Genomic DNA, 27807 nt, shown 5'->3' on the forward strand with positions numbered 1-27807 from the left:
GGAGATGGATGCCGATGATAGTTGTAGATCAGTATGAATGTATTAAACCACACACTTTAAAATGATTAAACTGATCACTTTTATGTTGTTTATTTTACCACAAAATTTAAAAGTATATATTTTACAGTTTTAAAAAATTGTGATCTACTAATCTCTCAAAAATAATTCAGAATCGTTTTGCAAAAAACACTATAGTATGAATTTACAAGATTTCAACATACATTTCCAATATATTCCAAAAGACAAACTCCATACCATGAGCATAACTCTAGTATGTGGTCCAAATACAAAAACATTTTCACTGTTTTCCTTTTGGAACCCAGGCTAAAATGAGAAATACCTAGAAACTGCCACAGATAACCCTCTCCAAATTTTCAGGGAAAAATTTTTACTTCCATTTAAAACTTTATGTAGAACAGGAGTTCCCACTGTGGCACAGTGGAAACAAATCCAACTAGGAACCATGAAGTTGCAGGTCTGATCCCTAGCCTTGCTCAGTGGGTTAAGGATCCAGCGTTGCCATGAGCTGTGGTGTAGGCTGTAGACGTACCTTGGATCTGGTGTTGCTGTTGCTATGGTATAGGCCGGCAGTGATAGCTCCAATTTGACCCCTAGTCTAGGAACCTCCATATGCCGCGGGTGCAGCCCTAAAAAGCAAAAAAAGAAAAATACATAAAACTTCATGTAGAACAAATCACAACAAGCAATTAAATTTTGATAATTTGTAAATAAAACCATAAATTGTTACTTAAACATATAAAGTTAATAGGAAGGGCAAATAAGCCATTTCATAATTTCTTTCATAAATAACTACTGGCAATAGACTATAAGGTTAAAAAATAGGTCTGAACTAACCCCTATGTTTCTCCTCTTCACAGGATTCCTTATAAAGAGACTTATTTTCCTAGTCTTCCATTCGACTTAACTAGTGTTTAATGTTTGCTATATGCTGAGGGCCACACTGGGCGCAGACCAAAAATAAACTTTCTTGTTCAATCAGGAGTTTGCTAAACCATACAAACTGGCACATGATAGATCACATGACTAAGTAGGTTCTTTTCTTCTTTATTTTTTCTCTCCACTAATATATCACACAAACACTGGAAGCAACCATAAATATTACATCCCAGTTAATACTGCTATGTCTGTACCAATAAAGTATAAGCCAAATAAGCACCAGTCAACATACTGTAAGAAACCATTTCCTTTTATCTCACCTCACTAAATTTTAAGTTTCTGCGCGTACTAAGTATAGCCCTTTGCCCAGGGGCTTTGTATATGAACAGGTACATCAAAACAAATAATAAATCTGGCTGGCTAATATATGAGAACGCAGTATTACTTATCAAGTTGAACATAATCTCCCTCCTCAGAAAGGGCAATACAAGTTCAGTCCATCACACAAGAAATGGTTACATAATAATTCACAAACAATTCAAATAAAAGATCTATTACAAAGCTTCAAAGAGTCTAAGAGTTCCTGCGCTGGCTCTGCAGTAATGAACCTGACTAGTATCCATGAAGATGCAGTTCGATTCCTGGCCTCCCTCAGTGGGTTAATGATCACGCGTTGCTGTGAGCTTTGGTGTAGGTTGCAGACATGGCTCAGATCTGGAGTTGCTGTGGCTGTGGTACAGGCAAGAGGCTACAGCTCTAATTTGACCCCTAGCCTGGGAATTTCCATATGCTGCAGGTGCAGCCCTAAAACGACAAATACAAACAAACAAGCAAACAAAGTCTTGACAATTAAACAATATGAAACAAATTATTCAAAAGATCACAGAAATGCCATCTAGTCTCAATAGTTCATGATCAGTTCATATTCCAGTTTTACTTCTTCATAATCAGAAAGTGACAGGATCATTACTTATTTTCTTACACTGTTCAGATCATATCCCTATTTGTTTTGATATGATACAGAATATCAAAATCTAATTTAATCACTGTGTTTTTATGGAGATTGAAATTTAAAACCAGCAGAGGACAATGATCAATGGGTTAACGATCTGGCATTGCTGTGGCCGTAGTCTAGTCTAGAAGCTGCAGTTCTAATTTGATCCCTAGTATGGGAACTTCTATACGTTGCAGGTTCAGCTCTAAAAAAGCAACAAAAAACAAACAAAAAAAACTGTTATCTAAGAACCTTTTTTCCCAGGGAAATCTTCTATATAGAGGGGCCACAAAAAAACTGAATAAACAAATATATACACATACATGCGTGCGCATACAAAACAATGAGCCTTACTGTAGGTCTTACAGAAGGTAATCAGAAGAAAGGCCATTTTTTTTTTGGCCACACTCATGACACACCCAGGTTCCTAGGTCAAGGGTCAAAACCACTACTTTTCTTGGCTTCTGGTCTTAACCTCATCCAGAAGCTGAAATGGGAATGCATGTAAAACTTTACTACTCTCAGAAACTTCAACTTCAAATTCAGATTACAAAAAACAAAGTTTCTTATAAATCTAGCTACTCTTATTTTCAATGTATTGGGTTCAAATATTTCCTTTCCTTTCTCCATTCTAGAGTTCTCACAAAATAACCTACAGAAAAACAGGCAAGTATTATGAATGCGAAGGTCAAAAAACACAAATGTTAAGCAATTAAAACCTACTATCATTTTCTACCTATCAGATTGATCAAGACGAAAGTCTGACACTAACTCAAGTTGGCAAGACTATGGGTAAGATTAATACCTTTAGATACCATCGGACATTGATGATTAAAATACAAATTAATTCAACTTCTTACAAAAATAATTTGGAAATAGTTATGAAAATGTAATGCACAAATTTCTTGATCCTGCAAATTTTGTTTCTAGGTATTTATCCCATGGGTATCTTCTCATAATCACACAAAGAAATTACTATGGATATTCATGATAACAATAAGAGAGGACTAAATAAATCACGGGACATTTATATAATCTAATAATCTATAACTACTCAAAAATGAGACAGATTTATATACTGATATGAAAGATATCTAAGATATAGTATTTATATCCACACAAGCACACACACAGTAGACAGCTTTACTTCAGGGGAAGATCAAGAAAGAATCCGAGGAAGATCAAGAAAGAATCCGAGGTAGATCAAGAATTACCAATAACTGGGGATTTGGGATTGGCATGTGAACACTGTGGCACATGTCATAACTGGCCAACAGGGACCTGCTGTATGGTACAGGGAATTCTACCCAATATTCTGTGATAATCTACATACAAAAAGAATCTGAAAGAGAATGGGTGTGTACATATATAACTGAATCACTTTGCAGTACAGCAGAAATTGCCACAACATCGTAAATCAACTACACTTTAATAAAACTCTAAAAAATGAAAAAAAAATTACCAATAAAGGAGTTCCCGTCATGGCGCAGCAGAACCGAATCCGATAAGGAACCATGAGGTTGCAGGTTTGATCCCTGGCCTCACTCAGTGGGTTAAGGATCCAGCGTTGCCGTGAGCTGTGGTGTAGGTTGCAGACTCGGCTTGGATCCTGAGTTGCGGTGGCTGTGGCGTAGGCCAGCAGCTATAGCTCCAATTTGACCCCTAGCCTAGGAACTCTCCATGTGCCGAAGATGTGGCCCTGAAAAGAAAAGAAAAGAAAAAAAAAATTACCAATAAAGAATTAGGTCACAACAGGGAAACACATGAGCTATACATTAAATGATTAACTTGGGCCTACATGCTGAAAAGGGCTTCTCTGTAGTGCTGACTGGTGCTCCAATTGACTTTCCTGCAGGTGCATTTACCCATCCATGGTCTCTCCTACTTACCTATCGTGTTAAAAAAAACACCTAGGTTCAAACAAATGGACATCTTTCCATTCTAAAAGGACAAAGTTCAATTCTAGTTCCTCAAATTTTAAGAACCTTCATTTTGGCATATGTAACAAATGAACTCTTAAAATCTTGAAAAGAACAAACTCCATCCAGGGCCATTACACCACTATAAAAGACACTGAACTGTTAAAAGAGTTCTAAAGAATATACATCACATTGTTTATTCTCATTATGCTTATAGAGTGGAAGTGAAACTAAAACTTTTTTGGTCTATTAAGAGTAACATTTTTAAACTAAAACTGACTTATTTCTTATGTTCTGGAAGTTTATTATGAATCTCATTTAATCTTCGAAACAACCCTACAGAATAAGTTATTATCCCCACTTATCAATGAAACAAGTATTAAAGTAATGTACTCAAAGAAATGCACTGAAATTAATCAACACACACTACAGTCCCTATATAACATTTTGTTAATAAAAGCAGGCTTACATAAGATAAGCCTATAACATCTTGTCATGATATAAAGTAAAAGAGCTATTTTTAAAACTACTAGGGTTGGGAGCTCCCATCGTGGCTCAGTGGTTAACAAATCCGACTAGGAACCATGAGGTTGCGGATTCGATCCTGGCCTTGCTCAGTGGGTTAAGGATCTGGCATTGCTGTGAGCTGTAGTGTAGGCTGGCAGCTACAGCTCAAATTGGACCCCTAGCCTGGGAACCTCCATATGCTGTGGGAGCAGCCCTAGAAAAAGGCAAAAAAGACAAAATAAAAAATAAAAAAATAAATTACTAGGGTTGTATCCAAGGACACAACCAATGCTCCAAGATGTTGCCCTGGCCAAAGAGTATCAAAAATGGCTACAACACAAACATCTACAAATCTGTAAGTTCATAAAAAATACTTTTTAAAGAGGTAGTTGCTGGAGTTCTTGCTGTGACACAACACAGTCATCAGCATCCTGCAGTGCCAGGACACGGGTTTGATCCCTGGCCCAGGAACTTTCACATGATGTGGGCACAGTCAAAAAAAAAGAAACCTTTCATCTCCATCCCCTCATCATGAATGAGTTAATTATTTGGTGTGTGGACCCTTTATAGACCATTTTACGTGCCTTTGCGTATATTATATACTTATTGACATATATACAGGTAGACATAAGAATATTTCCTTAAATGAGATCATGCTATATTTAATGTTTTATAGTCTTCCACACACTTCATATATCCAAAGTATTATTGTATTCATAAACAGATCTGTTACCAAACTCTCTTTAAGAATCTCATTTCTTTTAATAGCTAGTCACATCTCTCACACACACACACACACAAGCATAGTTTCAAATCTTTTAAATATTTTCAATCTTTGTAAACCTGAGTAAGTATTTCTACAGGATAGATTCTGAAAGGCAAAGGTGGAAGGTTAAAAGGTATGCAATTTTAATTTTGACAAACATTGTCAACTTGCCACCCAAAAAGACTCTTTGAATTCTTACCACATAAAAATGCTCGTCTGCCTACCTGCCTATCGTTAACACAATACTATTAATATTTAAGATCTTTACCAACCTCCTGGGAGTAAAACCATGTTTTTATTTGCAATTCCCTGTATACTACTAAAGCTGAATTCTTAGTTGTTTATATTCTTTCTTTTGTAAATCATCTATTCATATCATGTTCCCTATTTTTCTACTTAGCTGTTTGCTATTCTTATCAATTCATAAGAGTGCTATGGATATTAGCTTTTTCTTGTTTTAGGTAGTGCAAATATTTTCTCCAAATATGTTGCTTTACACTGAAATTTGATATTTTCTTCATTCAAGGGTTTTATAACTTTATGTAACCAAATCTATTTCCTATGTGACTCATGGCCTTAACATACTTACAAGTCCTTTCACAATCCAAAGCTAGAAATGATTACAAATATATAATATATATTCTTCTCACATGACTCCATAGCTCATTTTATTTTTTAATGTCTGCATCTGCAGCATATGGAAGTTCCTGGGCCAGGGACTGAATCTGAGCCACAGCTGCAACAATGCCAGATACTTTAACCCAATGTACCAGGCCAGAGATGTTCAACCCATACCTCTGCAGCAACCCAAGCAGCTGCAGAATACTTAGCCCACTATGCCACGGCAGGAACTCCCATAGTTTATTCTTTTCAATGTTATATCTTTAATTCAACTGGATTAATTTCACATAGGGTACTAGTTAGGAATTTAAAAATCATTTGTTAGTATTCCACCTCAGCCCATGAATTTCAAGGGTCTAATTTACCAACTGCCCATATAAAATGGGTCTCCTCAGATATATCTCTACTTTATTCCTTTCATATATATTCCTCTTCCTGTACCAACATTGTACTCTTCTAATTTCAATGTCTTCACCAACTACCTGGATACCTAAAAGGGCAACCACTTTCATTATTGTTTTTTCTTCAAAACTATCAAAATTCAAAAGACAAAAACTGCCATGACATTTCCTCCACATTCACTTTTCCCAATGAGTTAGCTATAAATTTCTTCTAAGAAAGCAAATTTTTTATAGAAGACTGCCCTAAATTTACAGATTAATTTGGGGATAGCCAACCTCCTTATAATCAGTTTTTACTTAGTAGCTTTACCTACTACTGTACTTTTTTAAATATTACAATAAGTGTATGTTTTAAACTAATATAGTGTTTAATATATATTTATATTAGAGTAAGCCTGTTAAAATACTAACACAACAAGCAAACCTGAAAATATCCCACAGTACCAAAAACAAAAAAATACTAATAGAAAACACTAGTCTCAGAGCTCCTAATAATATATCCCAATACCAATATAAAAAGACCAATTTGTAGGGGACTCCTGCTTCTGGGAAAACAGAGTAGATATACTTTTCCCTATTCCTTCTGCAAAGCACAACTACAAATCCTGGACATTATACATAAAGCAAATACAGGAAAAGAAAAAGGATAGACTGGCTAGGAACCTTGCCTCATACATCTCAGATTCAAAGTTGAGGAGGCAAACAACCCAGAAGTCCTAACAGGTGCCTATCTACTCTAGCCAAACACATCACAGAAAGGAAAAAAAAAAAAAAAAAAAAAAAACAACAACAAACAAAAAAAAACTGGGAGTTCCTGCTGTGGCTCAGTGGGTTAAGGACCCAACACTGTCTCTGTGAGGATGTGGGTTTGATCCCTAGCCTCAATCAGTGGATTAAGGATCTGGTTTTGCTGCAAGCTGCAGCACTGGTCACAGATGCAGCTTGGATCCAGTGTTGAATGGCTGTGGTGTAGGTCTGTGGCATAGGCCTCAGCTGCAGCTCCAATTCAACCCCGAGCCTGGGAACATCCACAGGCCGCAGTGCAGCTGTAAAAAGAAAAGTCTGTGACCCCACTCACACCCACCAGCAAAGGCTGTAAGGTAGAGCCCAGACTGGTATCATAAAATGCAAAATAGTGAGCCTGGACTTCCACCCCTCCCAGTAAAAAGGAGGCACTCCCCACTGGAGTGCTGCCACAGAAGGCCTAGTGGAAAGTCAGGATTTCCACCATGGCCCAGCAGGGTTAGGGCCACACATTCATTCCTTCAACTCTGTGGTATCAGTGGAAGTCTCAGGGGGAGCCAGAACGCCCACTAGTACCCGGCCATAACAAAGAACACGTCCCTCCCCTTATGGGATATTGTCAGAGAAACCCAGCTAAAACAGGATTAAGTAAGGTCTAGAGCATCATAACATAATACAAAAAAATCTATGGGTCAAGCAAAAATCTTCCATCATACCAAGAACTCGGAGGACCTCAAATGGAATGAAGAAAGACAACTGATAGATGCCAACATTAAATGACAAGAGATTTGAGAACTGCTTAACAAAGATTTTAAGACAGCCATCATAAAATGCTTCAACTAGATATGCAAATATGTTGAAAATACAAGCTGAAGCAGTGCTGAGAGAGAAACTTGTAGCACTGAATGCACACATTAGAAAAGATGAAAAGATGAACGAGTCCAAAATCAATAATCTAAGTCCCCACTTCAAAAACTCAGAATAAGAACAAAACAGTATTGTACAGCAGAAATTATCACAACACCGTAAAGCTCCTATAATTTTAAAAACTTTTTTAAAAAACAGCAAAATAAACACAAGCAAACAGGAGGAAATAACAAAAGTAAAAGCTGAAATCAATGAAATTGAAAACAGAAAAATAAAGAAGCAGCTGCTTCTCCCAGCCCCAGTTTTTTGAGATACAGTTGACCTACAGCACTACATCAGTTCAAGGTATACAACATAATGGTTTGATTTACATATACTGTGAACTGATTACCACAATAAGTTAACATTCATCATCACACACATACAAAAAAAAAAGATTAAAATACTTCTTGTAATGAGATCTCTTAGGCTTTACTTTTCTTAACACTGTCATATAAATCACACAGTAGTGTTAGAGGCATCACGTTGTACATTACATCCCTACTACTTATTTATCTTGTAACTACTAGTATATACCTTTTGACCATCAACTTCCCTTCCTATACCCCTACCAGAGGCAACCCCAAATCCAATTTCTTTTTCTATGAATTTGAAGCTTTTTTAAGACTCCACTTTTGAGATCATACAGTATATCTTTCTCTGATTTATTTCACATAGCATTATGTCCTAAAGGTCATCTACATTGTTACAAATGGCATCATTTAAGATTGAATATTTTGCTACATATAAACAAACATACGTGTGTGTGTGTGTGTGTGTGTGTGTGTGTGTGTATCACAACTTCTTTACCCATTCATCTTGGACACTTCGGTTGTTTCCACATCTTGGCTATTGTAACATTTGTACTTCAATATATTAGCAATAAATATGTAAGCGGTAAAATTAAAAATACAACACCCTTTTAAATTGCTCAAAATAAATGAAAGACTTAAACATTAAATATAACAAAACATTTACAGGACTTGTATGATGAAAGCTACATAATGTTGATAAAAACTATTAAAGAAAATTTAAATAATTGGAGAAATACACCATGTTCACAGATTAGAAAACGTGACATAATAAACATGACAGTTCTGTCTAAACTGATATGCAGGATTAATGCAATTCTTAGAAAAATCCCAGTAAAATAATTTTATTGATATAGACCAGATTATTCTAAAATCTGTAGAGAAAAGCAAAAGAATTAGAATACCTAAAATAATTCTGCAAAGAAATACAGTGCAAGAAATCAATCACCTGATTTCAAGACTTAGTATATAGCTAATCAAGTAATCAAGATTACTGAAAAACTCCTGGAGCTCCTGTTGTGGCTCAGCGTAAAGAACCCAACTAGTATCTATGAGGATTTGGGTTCGATCCCTGGCCTTGATCAGTGGTTAAAGCTGTGGTGTAGGTCGCAGACACAGCTCAGATCTGGCGTTGCTGTGGTGTGGTGTGGTGTAGGCCAGCAGTTACACCTCAAATTCGACCCCTAGCCTGGGAACTTCCCTATGCCATGGGTATGGCCCTAAAGAGACAGAAAAAAAAGACCTCAAATTACTGAGAATTCCAAATAGCTTTTGTTCATGTAGGTTATATCCACCAACACTTACCTTATTAAGAATTAAAACAATGACTTTTAAAATATGTACTAATTCATTTAAAAATAATTTTTGAAGTTCCTGCTGTAGTGCAATGGGATCGGCAGAGTCCTGGGAACAGTGGGACACACGTTTGATCCCTGGCCCCACACAGAGGGTTAAGGATCTAGCACTGCTGCAGCTGTGGCATTAGTCGTGACCACAGATTGGATCTCATCCCTGGCCCAGGAACTCCATATGCCACAGGACGGCCAAAAATGAAAATAAATAAATAAATAATAAAAAAACAATAATCTTAAAAATCACATGTTAACATAAATAACATTTGTTTTAAAATATATTTCCTTTTTATGGAGTTCCCGTTGTGGCACAGTGGTTAACGAATCCAACTAGGAACCATGAGGTTGCGGGTTTGATCCTTGGCCTTGCTCAGTGGGTTAAGGATCCAGCATTGCCATGAGCTGTGGTGTGGGTTGCAGATGTGGCTCAGATCCCATGTTGCTGTGGCTCTGGCATAGGCCAGCGGCTACAGCTCCGATTCGACCCCTAGCCTGGGAACCTCCATGTGGAGCAGGTCAAGAAAAGGCAAAAAGACAAAAAATAAAATAAAATAAATTTCCTTTTTAGGAAATCTATTTATTTTTTGGCCCTGCCCATGACATGAAAAAGTTCCTGGGGCAGAGGTCAAATCCCACACCACAGCAGCAACCTGGGCCACGGCAGTCACACCAGGTCCTTAACTGACTGAGCCACTAAGGAACTCCAAAAAAATGTATTTCTAAAAACAAATTTTTTAAGTGAAAAGAGTCATAATGTTTTATTTTTTGTAAATCGCCAGCTAAAGAGAATACATCTAGATTCTCATACCTGCTTCCCTATTAAATATACCACAATACACTGTTTTACTAAAAGAAATGATAAAAAGCAGACCATACCCAGATATAAAAATGGTAAGAGAAGGGGTTTTAACAATCTTTACAGTTAATAATGGATATTCTTTGAAACCACACCAAAACCCAACAAGTTATACTTTTTAAAAAGATTCTAAATTGTAATATAGAACCTAGAAACATTATCAATGAACTTCTTTTTTTTTTTTTTTTGTCTTTTTTTGCTATTTCTTTGGGCCGCTCCCGCGGCATATGGAGGTTCCCAGGCTAGGGGTCTAATCAGAGCTGTAGCCACTGGCCTACCCCAGAGCCACAGCAACGAGGGATCCGAGCCGCGTCTGCAACCTACACCACAGCTCACGGCAACGCCGGATCGTTAACCCACTGAGCAAGGGCAGGGACCGAACCCGCAACCTCATGGTTCCTAGTCGGATTCGTTAACCACTGTGCCACGACGGGAACTCCCATCAATGAACTTCTAAAACTCTTTTACATTAAAATACTTTAGACTGCCATAATCTCTGAATAGATTTTTCACTCAAATATAATTTTGCACAATTCCATATTGGTCTTTTGAAAAACACTGGTTTGGAGTTTCCATCATGGCTCAGCAATTAACAAACCCAATAGCATCCATGAGGATGTGGGTTTAATCCCTGAGTCTCGTTCTGCGGGTTAAGGATCCAGAACTGCCATGAGCTGTGGTGTAGGTTGCAGACAAGGCTTGGATCCCTTGTTGCTGTGGCTCTGGTGTAGGCCAGCAGCTACAGCTCCAATTCGACCCCTAGCATAGGAACCTCCAAATGCCATGGATGCGGCCCTAAATAGATACCCCACCAAAAAAAAAGAAAGAAAAATACTGGTCTGCTGAGTTATGCAAACATTCCAACTGCTGAAACATTTCATTAGACAATATTTTAAAAAATCACATTTGTAAATACCACTACTTCACTGAAAAAGTGTTTAAAAGAATCGGGAAGTTGTCAGGCTCACAATGGCACAGTTAAGATTTTCAAAATTCTGATTTCTGCTTGAAAAGTTAAATTTTATAATGGGTAACAGATATTGTCAGTTGTCCTCCTTGATGAAACAGGCTCATTACACTGATTTTTACGAAAACATCTGCCAAAAATCCACATCTGAATAACCACAGTTTCTCCTGCCAGTCATTTTTTCAAACAAAATGGTGCTCTATGAAAAAAGCAGCTGGTTTATTAGCTCACAGCTCAATCACACAGGCGTATTTTCTCCAGAATGTTCGGAATATAGTATTTTAGCATACTCCTCTGTTCACAGATGTTACTTATATAAAACCTTAATGAACCCACACACACACACACACACAAAAGAGCCTAATAAATGAATTAGCAAAGTTGCAGAATACAAAACATCCAAAAATGAACCTCAATTCTATATAAATTAACAATGAACAATCAAAAAAGCAAAGAAAACAATTCTATTCAAAATTTTATCAAAAAGGGAGTTCCCATCGTGGCTCAGTGTTTAGGGAACCCAACTGGCATCCATGAGGACGCGGGTTCGATCCCTGGCCTTGCTCAGTGGGTTAAGGATCCAGCGTTGCCGTGAGCTGTGGTGTAGGTCACAAACACAACTCTCATCCCACATTGCTGTGGCTGTGGCGTAGGCTGGTAGATACAGCGCCAATTCAACCTCTAGCCTGGGAACCTCCGTATGCCACGGGTGCGGCCCTAAAAAGACAAAAAATAAAATAAAATAAAATTTTATCAGAAAGAATAAAATGCTTAGGAATAAATTTAACCAAAGAGGTGTAAGACTTGTGCACTAAAAACTGTAAGAAATAAAAGAAGACACAAAAAAGTTGAAATATATCCTATTTTCATGCCTAATATTGTCAAGGTGACACTACTTAAAGCAACCTACAAAATAAATGTAATTCCTATCAAACTCCCAATGGCATTTTGGCAGAAATAGAGGAAACCATCCTAAAATTCATATAGATTCCCAAGCGATTCCAAATAGCCAACAACAATCTTTAAAAAAGAAAATTAAAGTTGAAAGACTCGTACTTCATGATTCAATACTTACTAGAAAATTACAGCAATCAGAATAGTATGGTACAGGCATAAGGACAGATATACAGACCAATGGAATAGAAAGCCCAGAAATAAACCCTAGTCATTATGGAAATGGAAATTTAAAACCAGCAACAGATATCACTCCATAACCATCAGAATGTCTTATGTGACAGAACAAAACAAAAAACTGAAAATAACAAGCACTGGTGAAGATGTGTGCAGAACTGGAATCCTGGAGCACTGCAAGTATGAGAATGTAAAAAGGTACAGCCAGGAGTTCCCGTCGTGGCATAGCTGAAACAAATCCCACTGGGAACTATGAGGTTGCAGATTTGATCCCTGGCCTCGTTCACTGGGTAAAGGATTCAGCGTTGCCATGAGCTATGGTATAGGTCTCAGACGTAGCTCAGATCTGGCGTTGCTGTGGCATAGGCCAGCAGCTGTAGCTTTGATTAGACCCCTAGCCTGGGAACCTCCATATGCCATGGGCGTGGCCCTAAAAAGCAAAAAATAAAAATAAAAAGGTACAGCCAGTGTGGAAAACAGTACAGTTGTTTCTCAAAAGATTAAACGAAGAATTACCCTATGATTTATCAACTCCACTTCTAGGTATACACTCAAAAGAAATGAAGAAGGGACATAGATATCTGTACAACCATGTTCATACCAGCATTATTCACAATAGCCAAAAAGTGGGAGCAATGTTAGTATCATCAACAAATAAAACGTCATATATACATACAAGAGTTTTCTTCAGCTTTAAAAAGGAAAGAAATTCTGACAAATGCTAATCATGAATAAACTCTGAAGACATTATGCTAAGTTAAATAAGCCGGTCACAAAGAATAAACTGTGTGATTTCACTTTTTTTTTTTTTTGCTTTTTAGGACCACACCTGTGACAATATGGAGGTTCCCAGGCTAGGGACTTAATCAGAGCTACAGCTGCCAGCCTACGCCACAGCCACACCGGATCCTTAACCCACTGAGTAAGGCTGGGGATCAAACCTGCATCCTCATGTTGCTAGTCAGGTTCACTGACTGCTGAGCCATGATGAGAACTCTATGATTTCACTTAACTGAGGCAACTAGAGTAGCAAAAGTCATGGTGACAGGAAGTAGAAGGACGGTCACCACAGATTGGGAAAGAATAGGGAATCACGGTTTAATGGGCATGAAGTTTCAGTTTGGGAAAATGAAAAAACTAGTGGTGGATGGTGATAACAGCTGCAAAACAATGAAAATGGACTTAATTGCACTGAAATGAACATTTAAAAAATGATTAAGATGATAAATTTGTATTATGCATACTTCAGCACAATAAAGGAAAAAAGGTTACAATGTTAAGTTTTACATTATATATATTTTATCATAATAAAAAAGTGTGCATGGGCATGCTCATGCACACGCACACACACGCACGAAACAGCCAAGACTTAACAAAATTAGTAGTCAGTGAGGAAAGTGATATGAAATAGTAAGATTACAAAAATAATTTTTACCTTGTCCCATGCACCCCATAAGAAGGTCTTGGTCATCTACCAAGAGGGATCCAGTGACCACACTTTAAGAACCACTTCTCTAAGGCATAACCCTCCCAGACCTCAGACAATACTATAAAGCTACAGTAGTCAAAACGGTGTGATATTGACACAAAACAGACATTTGAATCAATGGAACAGAATAGAGGGCCTAGAAATAAACCCACCAATTAATCTTTGACAAAGGCAAGAATATACAATGGGAAAGACAGTCTCTTTAGCAAGTTGGGAAAGATGGACAGCTACATATAAATCAATGAAGTTAGAACATACCCTCACACCATATATAAAACCAAACTATAACATAATAATATAAGACATGACACCATAAAACTCCTAGAAGAAAACATCCCGACATAAATCATACCAATGTTTTCTTAGGTTGGTCTCCCAAGGCAGTAGAAATAAAAACAAATATAAACAAATGAGACCTAATCAAACTTTCAAACTTTTGCACAGCAAAGGAAACCATGAACAAAACAAAAAGACAATCTATGGAATGGGACAAAAAATATTTGCAAACAATGCAATCGACAAGGGCTTAATTTCCAAAATATACAAACAGCTCATACAACAACAATAAACAATCCAACTGAAAAAAATGCACAGACCTAAACAGACATTTCTCCAAAGAAGACAGATGGCCAATAGGCACCTGAAAAGATGCTCAACAATGCAAATTATTAGAGAAATAAATCAAAGCTAAAATAAGGTAACCAACACACACAGGTCAGAATGGCCATTATTAAAAAGTTTACAAATAACAAATGCTGGAGAGGGTATGAAGAAAAAAGAACCCTTCTACATTATTGGTGGTAATATAAATTGGTGAAACCACTACAGAAAAGAGTACAGAGCTTCCTCAAAAAACTAAAAATAGGAGTTCCTATCATGGCTCAGTGGTAACGAACCTGACTGAGAACCATGAGAATTCGGGTTCAATCCCTGGTCTTGCTCAAGGTTAAGCATCTGGTGTGACATGAGCTGTGGTGCAGGTTGCAGACGCAGCTCGGATCCACTTGTTTTAAAGAATAATCTATTAAGTAGAATACAGTCTGCATTATAATTTGTGCCAATACTATAAGAGACAAAAAAGCATAGAGTTAAATAGATAAGTTTTTTTTTTAATTATTTTTTGTTTTGCTTTTTGTCTTTTTGCTATTTCTTGGGCTGCTCCCGCGGCACATGGAGGTTCCCAGGCTAGGGGTCGAATTGGAGCTGCAGCCACGAGCCTACGCCAGAGCCACAGCAACGAGGGATCTGAGCTGCATCTGCAACCTACACCGCAGCTCACGGCAACGCTGGATCGTTAACCCACTGAGCAAGGGCAGGGACCAAACCCGTAACCTCATGGTTCCCAGTCGGATTCGTCAACCACTGTGCCACGACGGGAACTCCTAGATAAGGTTTTTAAATCAAGCTCTAGAAGCAGAATATTCCTTGAACTGCACCAAAATGTTACCACAAAAATCAATTAATGCATTTGTTGTAATGTGAAACATTTTTCCAATTAAAAAAATTAATATAAATATTTTTAGTTTTTAAGCCCTTCTGCATGACTTAATCCTTTGCCACTTTCTTCTAGAATTAGAGATATATTTAACACAAAGTTATACAGTTATTATAAACTTAAATGTGCACTTCATGTCTTCACGGGGTTTTACAAAGCATCATGAACTAATGTCTGAACAAGTGAGAAGAACATTTAAACAATTACAACAAATGCATTTAGAATAAGACTGCACAACTCTCAGCCTGAGTCACCATCAAACAGATGTGAATTCTTTTTAAAATAATAAAATACTAATAATTTTTTCATGTAAATGACAAGCTGATTTTAGAGTTTATATGGAAAAATAAAACAAGGAGCCACAAGAAGAAAAAAGGAGCAATTTGCGGAGGTACGATAGGAATGGGGGGGAATGTCCTACGAGATATGAAAACATAAATATGCCAAACATATATGAAAACTGATTGTATGTTAAAGGAGGCATTTCAAATGGGTGGGAGTGAGGAGTTCCCGTCATGGCGCAGTGGTTAACGAATCCGACTAGGAACCATGAGGTTGCGGGTTCGGTCCCTGCCCTTGCTCAGTGGGTTAACGATCCGGCGTTGCCGTGAGCTGTGGTGTAGGTTGCAGACGCGGCTCTTCGGATCCCGAGTTGCTGTGGCTCTGGCGTAGGCCGGTGGCTACAGCTCCGACTCAACCCCTAGCCTGGGAACCTCCATATGCCGTGGGAGCGGCCCAAGAAATAGCAACAACAACAACAACAACAAAAAGACAAAAGACAAAAAAATAAAATAAAATAAAATAAATCAAATGGGTGGGAGTGAAAAGAACTTAAGAAAATGATGTGATAAATCTATGCCTTCCACTTCTATTGGCTGAAACCATTAAGAAAATACCTAGAATACTTAGTAACATAAATACTTATGAATTATAAGATAAAAACTGACATTCTAAATGTTCATCAATAAAGTAATGGTTATACAAATTTTGGTGCATATATAAAATGGAATACAATGCAGTCATACTTTAAAATGAGGCAACTTCTTATATATAAATACATCACAATTTGAAAGATCTATTAAAAAGAAAAGAAGCAAAAGCAGAGAAAGTCTATATAATACCCTACAATTTGTCTAAACATGAAGGGAGCAAAAGAAATTATAACATATATATATGATTATAAACACAGAAAATTCTGGGAGAAATATTAATAGATTGTTAACAATTGTTAAATTGTTAACATATTGATTCTGGATAAGGAAATGGGTGGGTAGGGAAGAAAAGTGGAAAGGAGACTTACTCCTTTCTTTATAACCATTTGTGCCTTTTAAGTTTCATATCATGTCCATGTTATTACCTACTCAACTCCAGTATTTTATAACACACTGGAAAATAGATAGGACAATAAATTTTTTTCTAAGTTTATCAGTTATTATAGATAAAAGGGATTAAGGAAAAGCTATAAAAAGAAGACAAGGATTGGAGTTCCTACTGTGGCTCAGTGGTGATGAACCTGACTAATATCCATGAGGATGCAGGTTCAATCCTTGGCCTCGCTCAGTGGGTTAAGGAGCCTGGGAACTTCTACATGCCACACATTCAGCCCTAAAAAAAAAAAAATTTTTTTTTTTTTTAAAAGGAAGAAGAAGACTAACATGTACCTGATAACAGCCAAGAGTTAAGCTAGAGAACCAAAAATGACCAAAAAATCTAGAAAGACAGAAAGATGACTAAATAATTCATCATTACAATCCTCTTCGTACATTTTTAAAAACAAAAAGATTTTAAAAATCTGATTATATCAGGAGTTCCCGTCGTGGCTCAGTGGTTAACGAATCCAACTAGGAACCATGAGGTTGCGGTTCCGTCCCTGCCCTTGCTCAGTGGGTTAACGATCCGGCATTGCCAGGAGCTGTGGAGTAGGCTGCAGAAGCAGCTCAGATCCCAAGTTGCTGTGGCTCTGGCATAGGCTGGCGGCTACAGCTCTGATTAGACCCCCAGCCTGGGAACCTCCATCTGCCACAGGAGCGGCCCAAGAAATGACAAAAAAAAAAAAAAAAAAAAAAAAGTAAAACTCTTAAATCATTTAAAGTTCTCTGCAGACATAAAACATTAAAAGTTTACCTAAAATACTGACCTTCCTATCTTGCTTAGTTCCAAAAACGGAGTTATAAACTGAAATGTTACACTTAAAATGCCAAATAACATTTGTTCTATATAAGACCAAATTCAAATGATTAAAGCAACAGCAAAAACTGTCTATATATTTCGTATGGCTCCTAGTAAATTCTACTCACACTTCAAATTTCAAATCAAAGAAGAGAACTCCCTGATTGCCTAAACTAAGCTAGTTTCCCAATTATATTTTTCCTTTGCATCACTATGCAGTTTCTAGTTCAGCAGTTTGTTGCCTGACTGATATGTAAGCTCCATGAAGACAGCTATGTCTCTCTTATCTGCTGAATCATTCTTGGTCTAACAACAGAGCAGGAACTCAATAGGAATTTGGTGAATAAAGGACACCAAGAGGAGAAACTTTCAATTTCAAATGAAAAATTCAAAAATACACTTGTAAAATTACAAACTATCACATTATGTTTGTTTAAAGTAGGAATAAACTTTTATTTTTATTAGAAATTTAAGGGTAATTTGCTTAAATTTTGCAGCAGTAAAAATATCCATTTTAAAAGCTGTATGGCATAGGAAAGAGAACCTAAAGAAGATTACATTACCCCACCCCAATTTTGTAAATTCTGTTTAAGTTCACACTGAGTAGGATTTAACACTTTGGAAGGAACAACTTGTACCTGCTTAACGCAAAGCAATGTGTGCTAGCCTCTTGATCAGTAATTGACCAGTAATAAGAAATGATCCTGTTCTTAGAATCCAGTCTGAATCACTGGGGGGGGTCCTCAAAACCCTTTAATGGAGTCCATGAACTCAGAACTATTTTCACAATAATAATAAGACATTATGTGTCTTTTTCACTCTCATCCTCTCATTCCAGGGGTCATGTGATATACATCATAAGACTGAATGCAAAAGCAGACATGAGATTTCAGCTTTCAATTAAGAGAGACATAAAGACTTGCAAATAAAATTGTAAATCAACCACTCCTCTCTTTAATATTTTTAGCAAATAGTTATTTTTCATTAAAAATGTTATTTTCGGTGCTCACTTCAGTAGCACATATACTAAAACTTGAATGATACAGAGAAGATTAGCATGGCCTCTTCACAAAGATGACATACAAATTTGTGAAGAATTCCATATTTTTATAAATAAAACTGATATGCTTTGTTGTATACCTGAAACTTAACATAATTCTATAAGTCAACTACACTCCAATAAATTTTTTTTTTTGTCTTTTTTTTTTGCTATCTCTTTGGGCCGCTCCCGTGGCATTTGGAGGTTCCAGGCTAGGGGTCGAATTGGAGCTGTAGCCACTGGCCTACGCCAGAGCCACAGCAACGAGGGATCCAAGCCGCGTCTGCAACCTACACCACAGCTCACGGCAACACTGGATCGTTAACCCACTGAGCAAGGGCAGGGACGGAACCCGCAACCTCATGGTTCCTAGTCGGATTCGTTAACCACTGTGCCACGACGGGAACTCCACAAATTTTTTTTTTAAAAATAGGAGTGGAGTTCCTGTCATGGCTCAGTGGTTAATGAACCCAACTAGTATCCATGAGGATGCAGGTTCAATCACTGGCCTTGCTCAGTGGGTTAAGGATCCAGCACTGCAGTGAGCTGTGGTGTAGGCAGCTGGGAACCTCCATATGCCACGGGTGTGGCCCTAAAAAGCAAAAACAAACAAACAAATATATAAATAAGAGGAGTTCCTGTTGTGGCTCAGAGGTAACAACCCCAACTAGTATCCATGAGGACATGGGTTTGATCCCTGGCCCCTCTCAGTGTGTTAAGGATCTGGCATGGCCACAAGCTGCACTATAGGTCAGAGATTCAACCTGGATCCCTTGTTACTGTGTCTGTGGTGTAGGCCAGCAGCTGCAGCTCTGATTCAACCCCCAGCTTGGGGAACTTCCATATGCCATGGGTGTAGCCCTAAAAAAAAAAAAAAAAAAAGAGAGAGAGAGAGACAAAACAATAAATAACTAAAATAATGCTATTTTTGGACTTCCCTGGAGGCTCAGTGGGTTAAAGATTCGGCACTGTCACTGCTGTGGCTTGGATGTGATCCTTAGTCCTAGAACTTCTGCATGATGCATGTGCAGCCAAAAAGCAAAAAGGTAATTTTATGTTAATATAAATCAATTGAGTATTGTAGTTTTTTGTTTGTTTGTTTGTTTGGCCATGCCCAAGGCATGCAGAAGTTCCCAGGCCAGGGATCAAAGCCACACCACAGCAGTGACCCAAGCTGCTGCAGTGACAACACCAGATCCTTAACCCACTACACCACAGAACTACCAGAATGTTTTACTTTTTAATATAACTACCAATATAAACCACATAAATGGAAGATCAAGGGCCTTCAATAAGTAGAGGATCCTTTAATCAAACAGTTTGATAATCCCTGATCTAGATTCTGAGAATATCTATGAAACAGCCAATTTGGTTTTTTTCAAAGAATGAATTTAAAATAAGACAGAGGGAATCCATAAATGTAAAGGGATTTAAAGAATATAATAATCATATGCAATAAATGAACTTTACCTGGATCCTGATTAAAACAGAAGTTTTAATCTTTAAGCAAACATCTGAAGGAAACAAATACTGGCTAGATATTTGATGATATTTTATTTATTTGTTTATTTATTTATTTATTTTTGGTCTTTTCAGGGCTGCACCTGTGGCAGATGGAGGTTCCCAGGCTAGGGGTAAATCAGAGCTACAGCTGCCAGCCTACGCCAGAGCCACAGCAATGAGGGATCCGAGCCAAGTCTGCAACCTATACCACAGTTCACAGCAATGCTGGATCCTTAACCCACTGAGTGAGGCCAGGGATGGAACCCACCACCTCATGGTTCCTAGTCGGATTCATTTCTGCTGCGCCATGATGGGAACTCTGATGATACTTTAAGAATATGACTTTTTTTTAAGTTGTTAACAAAGAGTATAACTGTTAAAGCTGGACGATGACTACATGGGGGTTCATAAAAGTCATACAATTTGAGAACAACAAATTCTTTTAAATATAAGAACTAACAAAATATACAGAGTTCCTGCGGTGGTGCACTGGGATCAATGGCATCTCTGTAGTGCCAGGATGTAGGTTCAACCCCAGCCCGGCACAGTGGGTTAAAAGATTCAATGTTGCCACAGCTGCAGTGTAGGTTAAAACTGCAGCTCAGGGAGTTCCTGTCATGGTGCAGTGGTTAACGAATCCGACTAGGAACCATGAGGTTGCAGGTTCGGTCCCTGCCCTTGCTCAGTGGGTTAACGATCCGGCGTTGCAGTGAGCTGTGGTGTAGGCTGCAGACGCGGCTCGGATCCCACGTTGTGTGGCTCTGGCGTAGGCCGTCGGCTACAGCTCCGATTCAACTCCTAGCCTGGGAACCTCCATATGCCGCGGGAGCCGCCCAAAGAAATAGCAAAAAGACAAAAAAAAAAAAAACCAAAAAACAAAACAAAAAACTGCAGCTCAGATCTGATCCCTGGCCTAGTAAATCCATACGCTACAGGATGACCAAAAAACATAAATAAATAATTTTTTTAAAAAAAAGAATTAACAACATACACATAGTCTCACTTACTTGTTCAACTCTATAAAAAAGTATAACAGTATTGGACAAAATAATAGTATTGGACAATATAAAAGCCATTAAATTAATTCAAAACAGAATATACTTTAAGGATTTATATTACTAAAAGTTTTTAAGGCAGATAAAAAATGTTCTTGGCCTTTTTATTTTTCTAAAACCAAATAGAGGGAGTTCCCCGGTGGCCTAGCAGTTAAGGATTCAGCATTATACTGCTGGGGCTTGGGTTTGATTCCTGGCCTGGGAACTTCCATGTACTGTGTATGTGGCCAATAAATAAATAGATAAATAAAATCAAATAGAGCATCTAAGAAACACAGTACTTATTTTGCCACCACTTACAAACCTATAGCTATATTCATGTAAATGTTAACTAGACTTATTTAAGAACCTTCATCAAAGGCAATATGTTAAGATTATGAAGGTTAAAAATTGAATAAGGAAAACAACCATCTACAGGAACCCACTATCTACTTCTCAACTATCAAATTACCCTCCAGTCCATAATAAAATATAAGGTGATAATTAGTTTCCTAAAAGATGTCTAATATTGTTTATTGACAACAAAGTACTGATTTTTAACAAGTAATTACAAATAGAGGGAAAATCTAAATTTTAAGTATTCTAAAATTTTAATTGTTACCAATTTGGGGAAAACTGTAACAAGCACTGAAGAGCTGAACATTTCCAGGTTTGAGTCTTTGTATCTCAAGCTATTTCTTGCCTCAGCATCTTCACACAGCCAGTGGCTGAATGCCTCCTCCCCACTGATGGAATACTGTTCCAGAGGGGTCTTGTATTAAAGGTCACCTTACAGAGATGATTTCCCTCACTGCCTACTACTTTAAGTTTTCTTCTTTTAAATGCACTTAATACAAAATTCATACTTACAATTTTCTTCTTCATTGTATGCCCTCCCTATGAGACTATAAATTCTATGAAAGCAGGAGCAAACTTTCCTTTATTTTTTTGAAATATATTTGACATATAAAAACACTGTTTTATCACTGAAATATATCCAATGCCAAACACGCAGAGGATAATAAATACAGGGTAATTAATATACTCTAAAGGGTTGATGCAATTATGATTTTAAGACTCAAATATGAATAACATATACGAGACTTGCATAAAGGACTCAATCAACTAGACTAGTGAAAGCAGCAACTCTAATCAACTGCAAAGAACTTTCTCCTATACACCTTCTTTTTTAAACTCTTTCAGAGATTTGTTGCTGTGTTTGCGTGTAAGAACGCGCCTGTCACTGTTATTTTGTAGATTCTGGTACATTCATGGTTGATATTTCTACAGCAATGAATGCAATATATATGTCATTAATGATGTATACTAATAATTTTACAATTTAGCCAACTAATGAGAAATTTAGTTTAAAAAAATCACCTTCAAAAGACAGTACTAAGGAGTTCCCGTCGTGGCACAGCGGAAACAAATCTGACCAGGAACCATGAGGTTGCGGGTTCGATCCCTGGCCTTGCTAAGTGGGTTAAGGATCTGGCGTTGCCGTGAGCTGTGGTGTAGGTCACAGACGTGGCTCGGACTCTGCATTGCTGTGGCTGTGGTATAGGCGGGCGGCCACAGCTCTGATTGGACCCCCTAGCCTGGGAATCTCCATATGCCATGGGTGCAGCCCTAAAAAGCAAAAAAAAAAAAAAAAAAAAAAAAAAAAACAGTATTAAGAAAATGAAAAGACAAGACAATGCAATGAATGGGAGAAAACATTTGCAAGTCATGGATCTGATAAAGGACTTGTATCTAAAATACATAAAGAACACTTAATAAAGACAACTCAATTTTAAAATGGGCAAAGATCTGAGAAGACGTTTCTCCAAAGATGACACACAAATGGCCAATAAGCACACGAAAATATACTCAACATCATTAGTCATCAGGAAAATGAAATGATGAAAGATGAAAATGTTAGAGATGTGGAGAAACTGGATCCTCACACACTGCAGGGAGAAATGTATAATGAGGGAGTTCCTGCTGTGGCTCAGCAGTAATGAACCCAACTGGTATCCATGAGGATGCAGATTTGATACCTGACCTCACTCAGTGGTTTAAGGATCCAGCGTTGCCATGAGCTGTGGTATAGGTTGCAGATGAGGCTCAGATCCCGTGTTGCTCTGGCTGTGGCATAGGCCAGCAGCTCTGTTTCGACCCCTGACCTGGGAACCTCCATGTGCCACAGGCGCAGCACTAAAAAAAAAAAGAAAAAAAAATTTTTTTTACATGAATAATGATGCAGTCACTGTGGAAAACAGTCTGGAAGATCCCGTCATGGCTCAATGGTTAACAAATCCAACTAGGAACCATGAGGTTGTGGGTTCGATCCCTGGCGTTGCTCAGTGGGTTAAGGATCCAGCGTTGCTGGGAGCTGTGGTGTAGGTTGCAGACGCGGCTTGGATTGGTGTTGCTGTGGCTCTGGTAGGCTGTCCGCTACAGCTCCGATCAGACTCCTGGCAGGGGAACCTCCATATGCTGCAGGAGCGGACCTAGAAAAGGTAAAAAGACAAAAAAAGAAAACAGTCTGGCAATTCCTCAACAGGTTAACCACAGAGTTCATATATGACCTAGGATTCTACTCCTATGTATATATCCAAGAAAAATTAAAACATTCCACACAAAAACCTGTACACAAATGTTCACAGCAGTATTGTTCATAATAGCCAAAAAGTGAAAGCAACCTAAATGTCCATCAACTGATGGATAAATTCATACAATGGATTATTTGGCCATAGAAAGGAATGAAACACTAAACACATGCTATGATAAGTGTGACCCTAGAAGATGTTATCCTAACCAAAGGAAGACTAGTCACAGAAGATTCCATTTAAGGCAAATCTACAGAAACAAAGTAAATCAGCAGTTGCCTAGATCTGGGGAAGAGGCAATGATGGCCAAAATGGAACTTCTTTTTGGGTAATGAAAATGTTCTAAAATTTATCATGGTGATGGTTTTCCAACAATATGATATACTAAAAGCCAAATGGGTGAATTGTATGGTATGTTAATTATATCTCAATAGAGCTGCTACAAAACAATAACAAAATGGTCACTTATGTTTTTCTACTGCATTTATCAGGGAAATAAGAGCTACTCTGGTCTTCATAAAGTCCATGGGGTGTATCTCTCCTGACAGGTTTTCTCATTCTTTAAAGGAGACAAAGATAAGAAAAGTAGACAAAGAGGAGAAATCTTCATAATCGCATGGTTACCATGTCTGATAAATCATCTTACCTACTCATTCTTACATTCTGAGCAGTTATTTTTCCTACCAATGTGACATTTCTGTCTTCTTTAAACACTTGAAGGAACTAAAGGGTGCCTAGCTTAACACAAAATCTTCAACTAATTTTCCGTAATTTATTTCTTGATTTATTTCAAACTTGATCAATTCCTTTTAAAAAAAATACTTATTTTGCAGGGATAACGTAAGTATTCAAGACATCACAGTAATGTCTAAAACAATGACTGGTACTCAGCAAATTACTGTCATTATCATTATGCTTCAGGAGATGGAGGATCCTAAAGTTGACGAGCAAAACTGCAGACAACCATGAGGACATAAAGCTATGCCCTACAAAGGCACAGTCATGTGTCAAGGAAAGGAAACCTCTGGCGGATAATCTCACATCACACTGACAATCAGCAGCCCAGTCATCACCACTACTGGTATTACTACCATTTCTATCATCTCATCATCACCCAAACTACTCTCCTCCTAAAGCATTTATTTATGTGTCTTTAACTTTTTCTATTTATGAAACGTTTAAATGTAAGGAAACATTTCCAAACTCAGCTAAAAGTACATCTTATTCTTTTCCCCCATTTGTTTCAAAAAATGTTTTAAATATATGTACTATAAGGTAACACAGATCCCTTCTCATTTCCTCTCTCCTTTAAGGCAACAACTACCTTGGACTATGGTGTTAATCATTACTATGCACGTTCTAGCAATAACTACAGATATCTGGAAACAATATAGAGTATTGTTTTGCATGTTTTCAAACTTTCACCGAATGGCATACTGGTCTGCCCCTTTCTTTCTTAGCTCAACATTTTGCTTCTTTGTTGTTCTTTAATTCAATCATGTTGTTTCTTTCACGTAGCTCTAGTTCATTCCTGAAAACCACTGGACCGTATTATATTGCATGAATGTCAAAATATATTTATCATACTCTAACTAGTAAGATGTTTAAACTGTTTATCTAATTTTGCTATTAAGAGGCTACAACAGGAGTTCCCATCGGCTTAGTGGTTAACGAATCCACCTAGGAACCATGAGGTTGCCGAGTTTGATCCCTGGCCTTGCTCAGCTTAAGGATCCAGTGATGCAGTGAGCTGTGGTGTAGGCCGGTGGCTACAGCTCCAATTAGACCCCTAGCCTGGGAACCTCCATATGCCACGGGTGTGGCCCTAAAAAGACAAAAAAAAAAAAGACTACAATAAACATAATTCCTTGAGTGTCCAAGATATAATCACGGAAGAACTACTAGATCAAAAGATATATACCTTCAACTTCATTAGAGGTTGCTAAGACCATCCCTTTTTTACACTACAATCAGCAATTGAAGAGAGTTCCTGTTTCCTGTCTTCCTTCCCAATTTTTGGTATTATCATGCTTTTAAATTTTGCAAACCAAAGGGTATAAAGTGGTACTTCATTGATTTTCCTTGATTAGTAAGATTAAGTATCATTTACTGGTCTTTCCGGTTTCTCTAATGTGAAATGCCTTTAACAGTATGTCCATCTTTCTACTGATCTGTGGTAGTTCTTAGAAACAGTCTGGGTACCAATCCTTACACTCTTTTCAAAAAAAAAAAGTATATATACACCTGTTGCTGATTTTCATATCTAGCAAGGCAAAAAAGCAAATACAATACCTGCCTTCTCAAAGTTCACAGCTATTTTCCAGACATTTATATTTGTGTTTCTCAAACCTTTTTGGCTACTTATAGGTGAATTCCTCCATGAGAGCCAATACACATACACTTACATATGAAGTGAAAAACAGAGCTCTACGTCAACTTCTTCTAATGGATCAATCACAAGCAAACACACAAGAAAATGAGTTTGTCTCCATTCTACATAGCCAACGCCACATTTTGGCTCTCATATTAATTTATCATATGGCTTTCTTACGGATCAGTACTTAAACATTTATTTTGATGAAGAACATGTTGTTAAAACCCTTAATTAATAAATAACCATCATATCTGATACATCAGGGTGTTTGAAACAACAATTGAAAGAGCCCACTACCTATACCTAATTAAGAATTAAGGTACAAATCCAGACTAAGCAGACGAAATATTTTAATTTTCAGTCGCGCTATCATACAATCAGTTCTTGGATAAATTGGCTCTGCAGTCATAGCAAAATGATTCTTCTAGATATTTTAGTGACAGCAAGACTACTGCTCGAAAAGTTAACTTCATTTACAGAAACACTATCGAATGCTTTGTAAAATAAAGACACTGCCCCAGAGGCGTATAATCATAGAGCAAGAAAGGACCTTACCTCACTTAATCTAACTCCCTCATTTTCAGGCACTTGCAATTCAGAAATAAAGAAATTTCCCTAATTCAGGTCCTCTAAAATCTACAAATTCAGGATTTTTTCCATTGCATCACGCATCTTATTTTAGGTTTCCCAGCTCTAAACTCTGACTCCTCTATTAATTTTATAAGATTGAGATGATGTGTCACAGAAATAGGTATTTCCCAACCGCATACAGATCTTTTCCTGTGCACATTTCCCAATTTCCCCCCATCCTCCATTATAATGTACACAATTAAAAAACAAAACACCTGACTGCAATTAGGTGCAGAGTCCTGAGCCCCTGGCTACTGTCTCCGCGTTAAATCAACAGAAGTATCGGTTCTTTATTCCTTATTCAACAGCCTACTAAGCGCCGACTTTGCAGGAAGAGCAGCGCACAACACTTCTCCCCGCCCGCAGACCACGGACACCAGGGAGCCCCGGGCGCTCGGTAGTGGGGGTTCGGGGCGGCGGTGAGGTGGGGTCGCTGGGGTAATGGGGGCCTCAAGGAGCAGGGCGCAGGGTTTGGGGGACCTCAGGGACCCGGCCGGGTGGGAGGGAGCGGCAGAAAGGCGAGGCCGTCTTACCTTTCCGCAGCTCCCGCTCCCACACGGTGACGATGGGCCGCGAGTGCTTGCGGTGGTGGATCAGCCACAGGGACAAGGTCTGCACGCTCTGCTGCGAGTTGCTCAACTCCGACAGCTTCTTCTCCAGCGCCGCCTCAGAGAAGGCGGACATCCCTCCGACACCTCGTTCACGCCGTCCCACGCGGTGGGGCTGAGGGGTGGAGAGTTTCGCCGCCCCAGCCGCGGCCTCGCCCCCTCACCCCACCCTTGCCCACGCCCTCAACACTGGGGCCGCCACATCCAAGACCCGCCGGGAACCAGCAAGATGGCGTCTAGCCGGCAGTGATGTCACGGACGACCCACGCCCCGCCCTCTGAACAGAAGCGGCCAAGAGGTGGGACCTCCAAGCGGAAGGGGCGGGGCTGAGCCTAGAGATAGAGAGGCAGTGGGGCGGTACTGCCGAGGTCAAGGCCGGAGAAGGGGCGGGTGTGCCAGGCCTTGAACTCTCCTGCTGGGAGAAAGTATTTCTATCAAGGGGTCTTTAAAAACCTCTACATAGGTGTGTAAATTTGGTATAGCCACTTTGGAAAAGTATTTGG

The 27807-nt window shown here is 38.3% G+C and overlaps 1 protein-coding gene and 1 non-coding gene across 8 annotated transcripts in view; one reads left to right on the forward strand and one right to left on the reverse strand.

Annotated features, from left to right (window-relative positions):
* Positions 1-27542, reverse strand: part of RPRD1A (regulation of nuclear pre-mRNA domain containing 1A) — a 71205-nt gene extending 43663 nt beyond the window's left edge. For all 7 annotated transcript variants that reach the window (XR_002345090.2, XR_304101.4, XR_014807864.1 and 4 more), the window contains exon 1: positions 27230-27542. Coding sequence is in view for 2 of the 7 variants with exons in the window: in XM_003356411.6 (XP_003356459.1) it covers positions 27230-27380 (151 nt within the window). In the remaining 5 variants the exon portion in view is untranslated. The remainder of the gene's footprint in view (positions 1-27229) is intronic.
* LOC146402807 (U6 spliceosomal RNA) lies at positions 18528-18634 on the forward strand. Its single transcript, XR_014808775.1, has one exon. It is a non-coding gene; the product is annotated as a U6 spliceosomal RNA (small nuclear RNA).
* Positions 27543-27807: the final 265 nt, after the last annotated feature.

Source organism: Sus scrofa, chromosome 6 (assembly GCF_054392235.1).
Source record: "Sus scrofa isolate SSC_HxYL_T2T_F1_AM1 chromosome 6, Sscrofa_HxYL_maternal_Yorkshire_Landrace_v2.0, whole genome shotgun sequence".
Taxonomy (NCBI): domain Eukaryota; kingdom Metazoa; phylum Chordata; class Mammalia; order Artiodactyla; family Suidae; genus Sus; species Sus scrofa.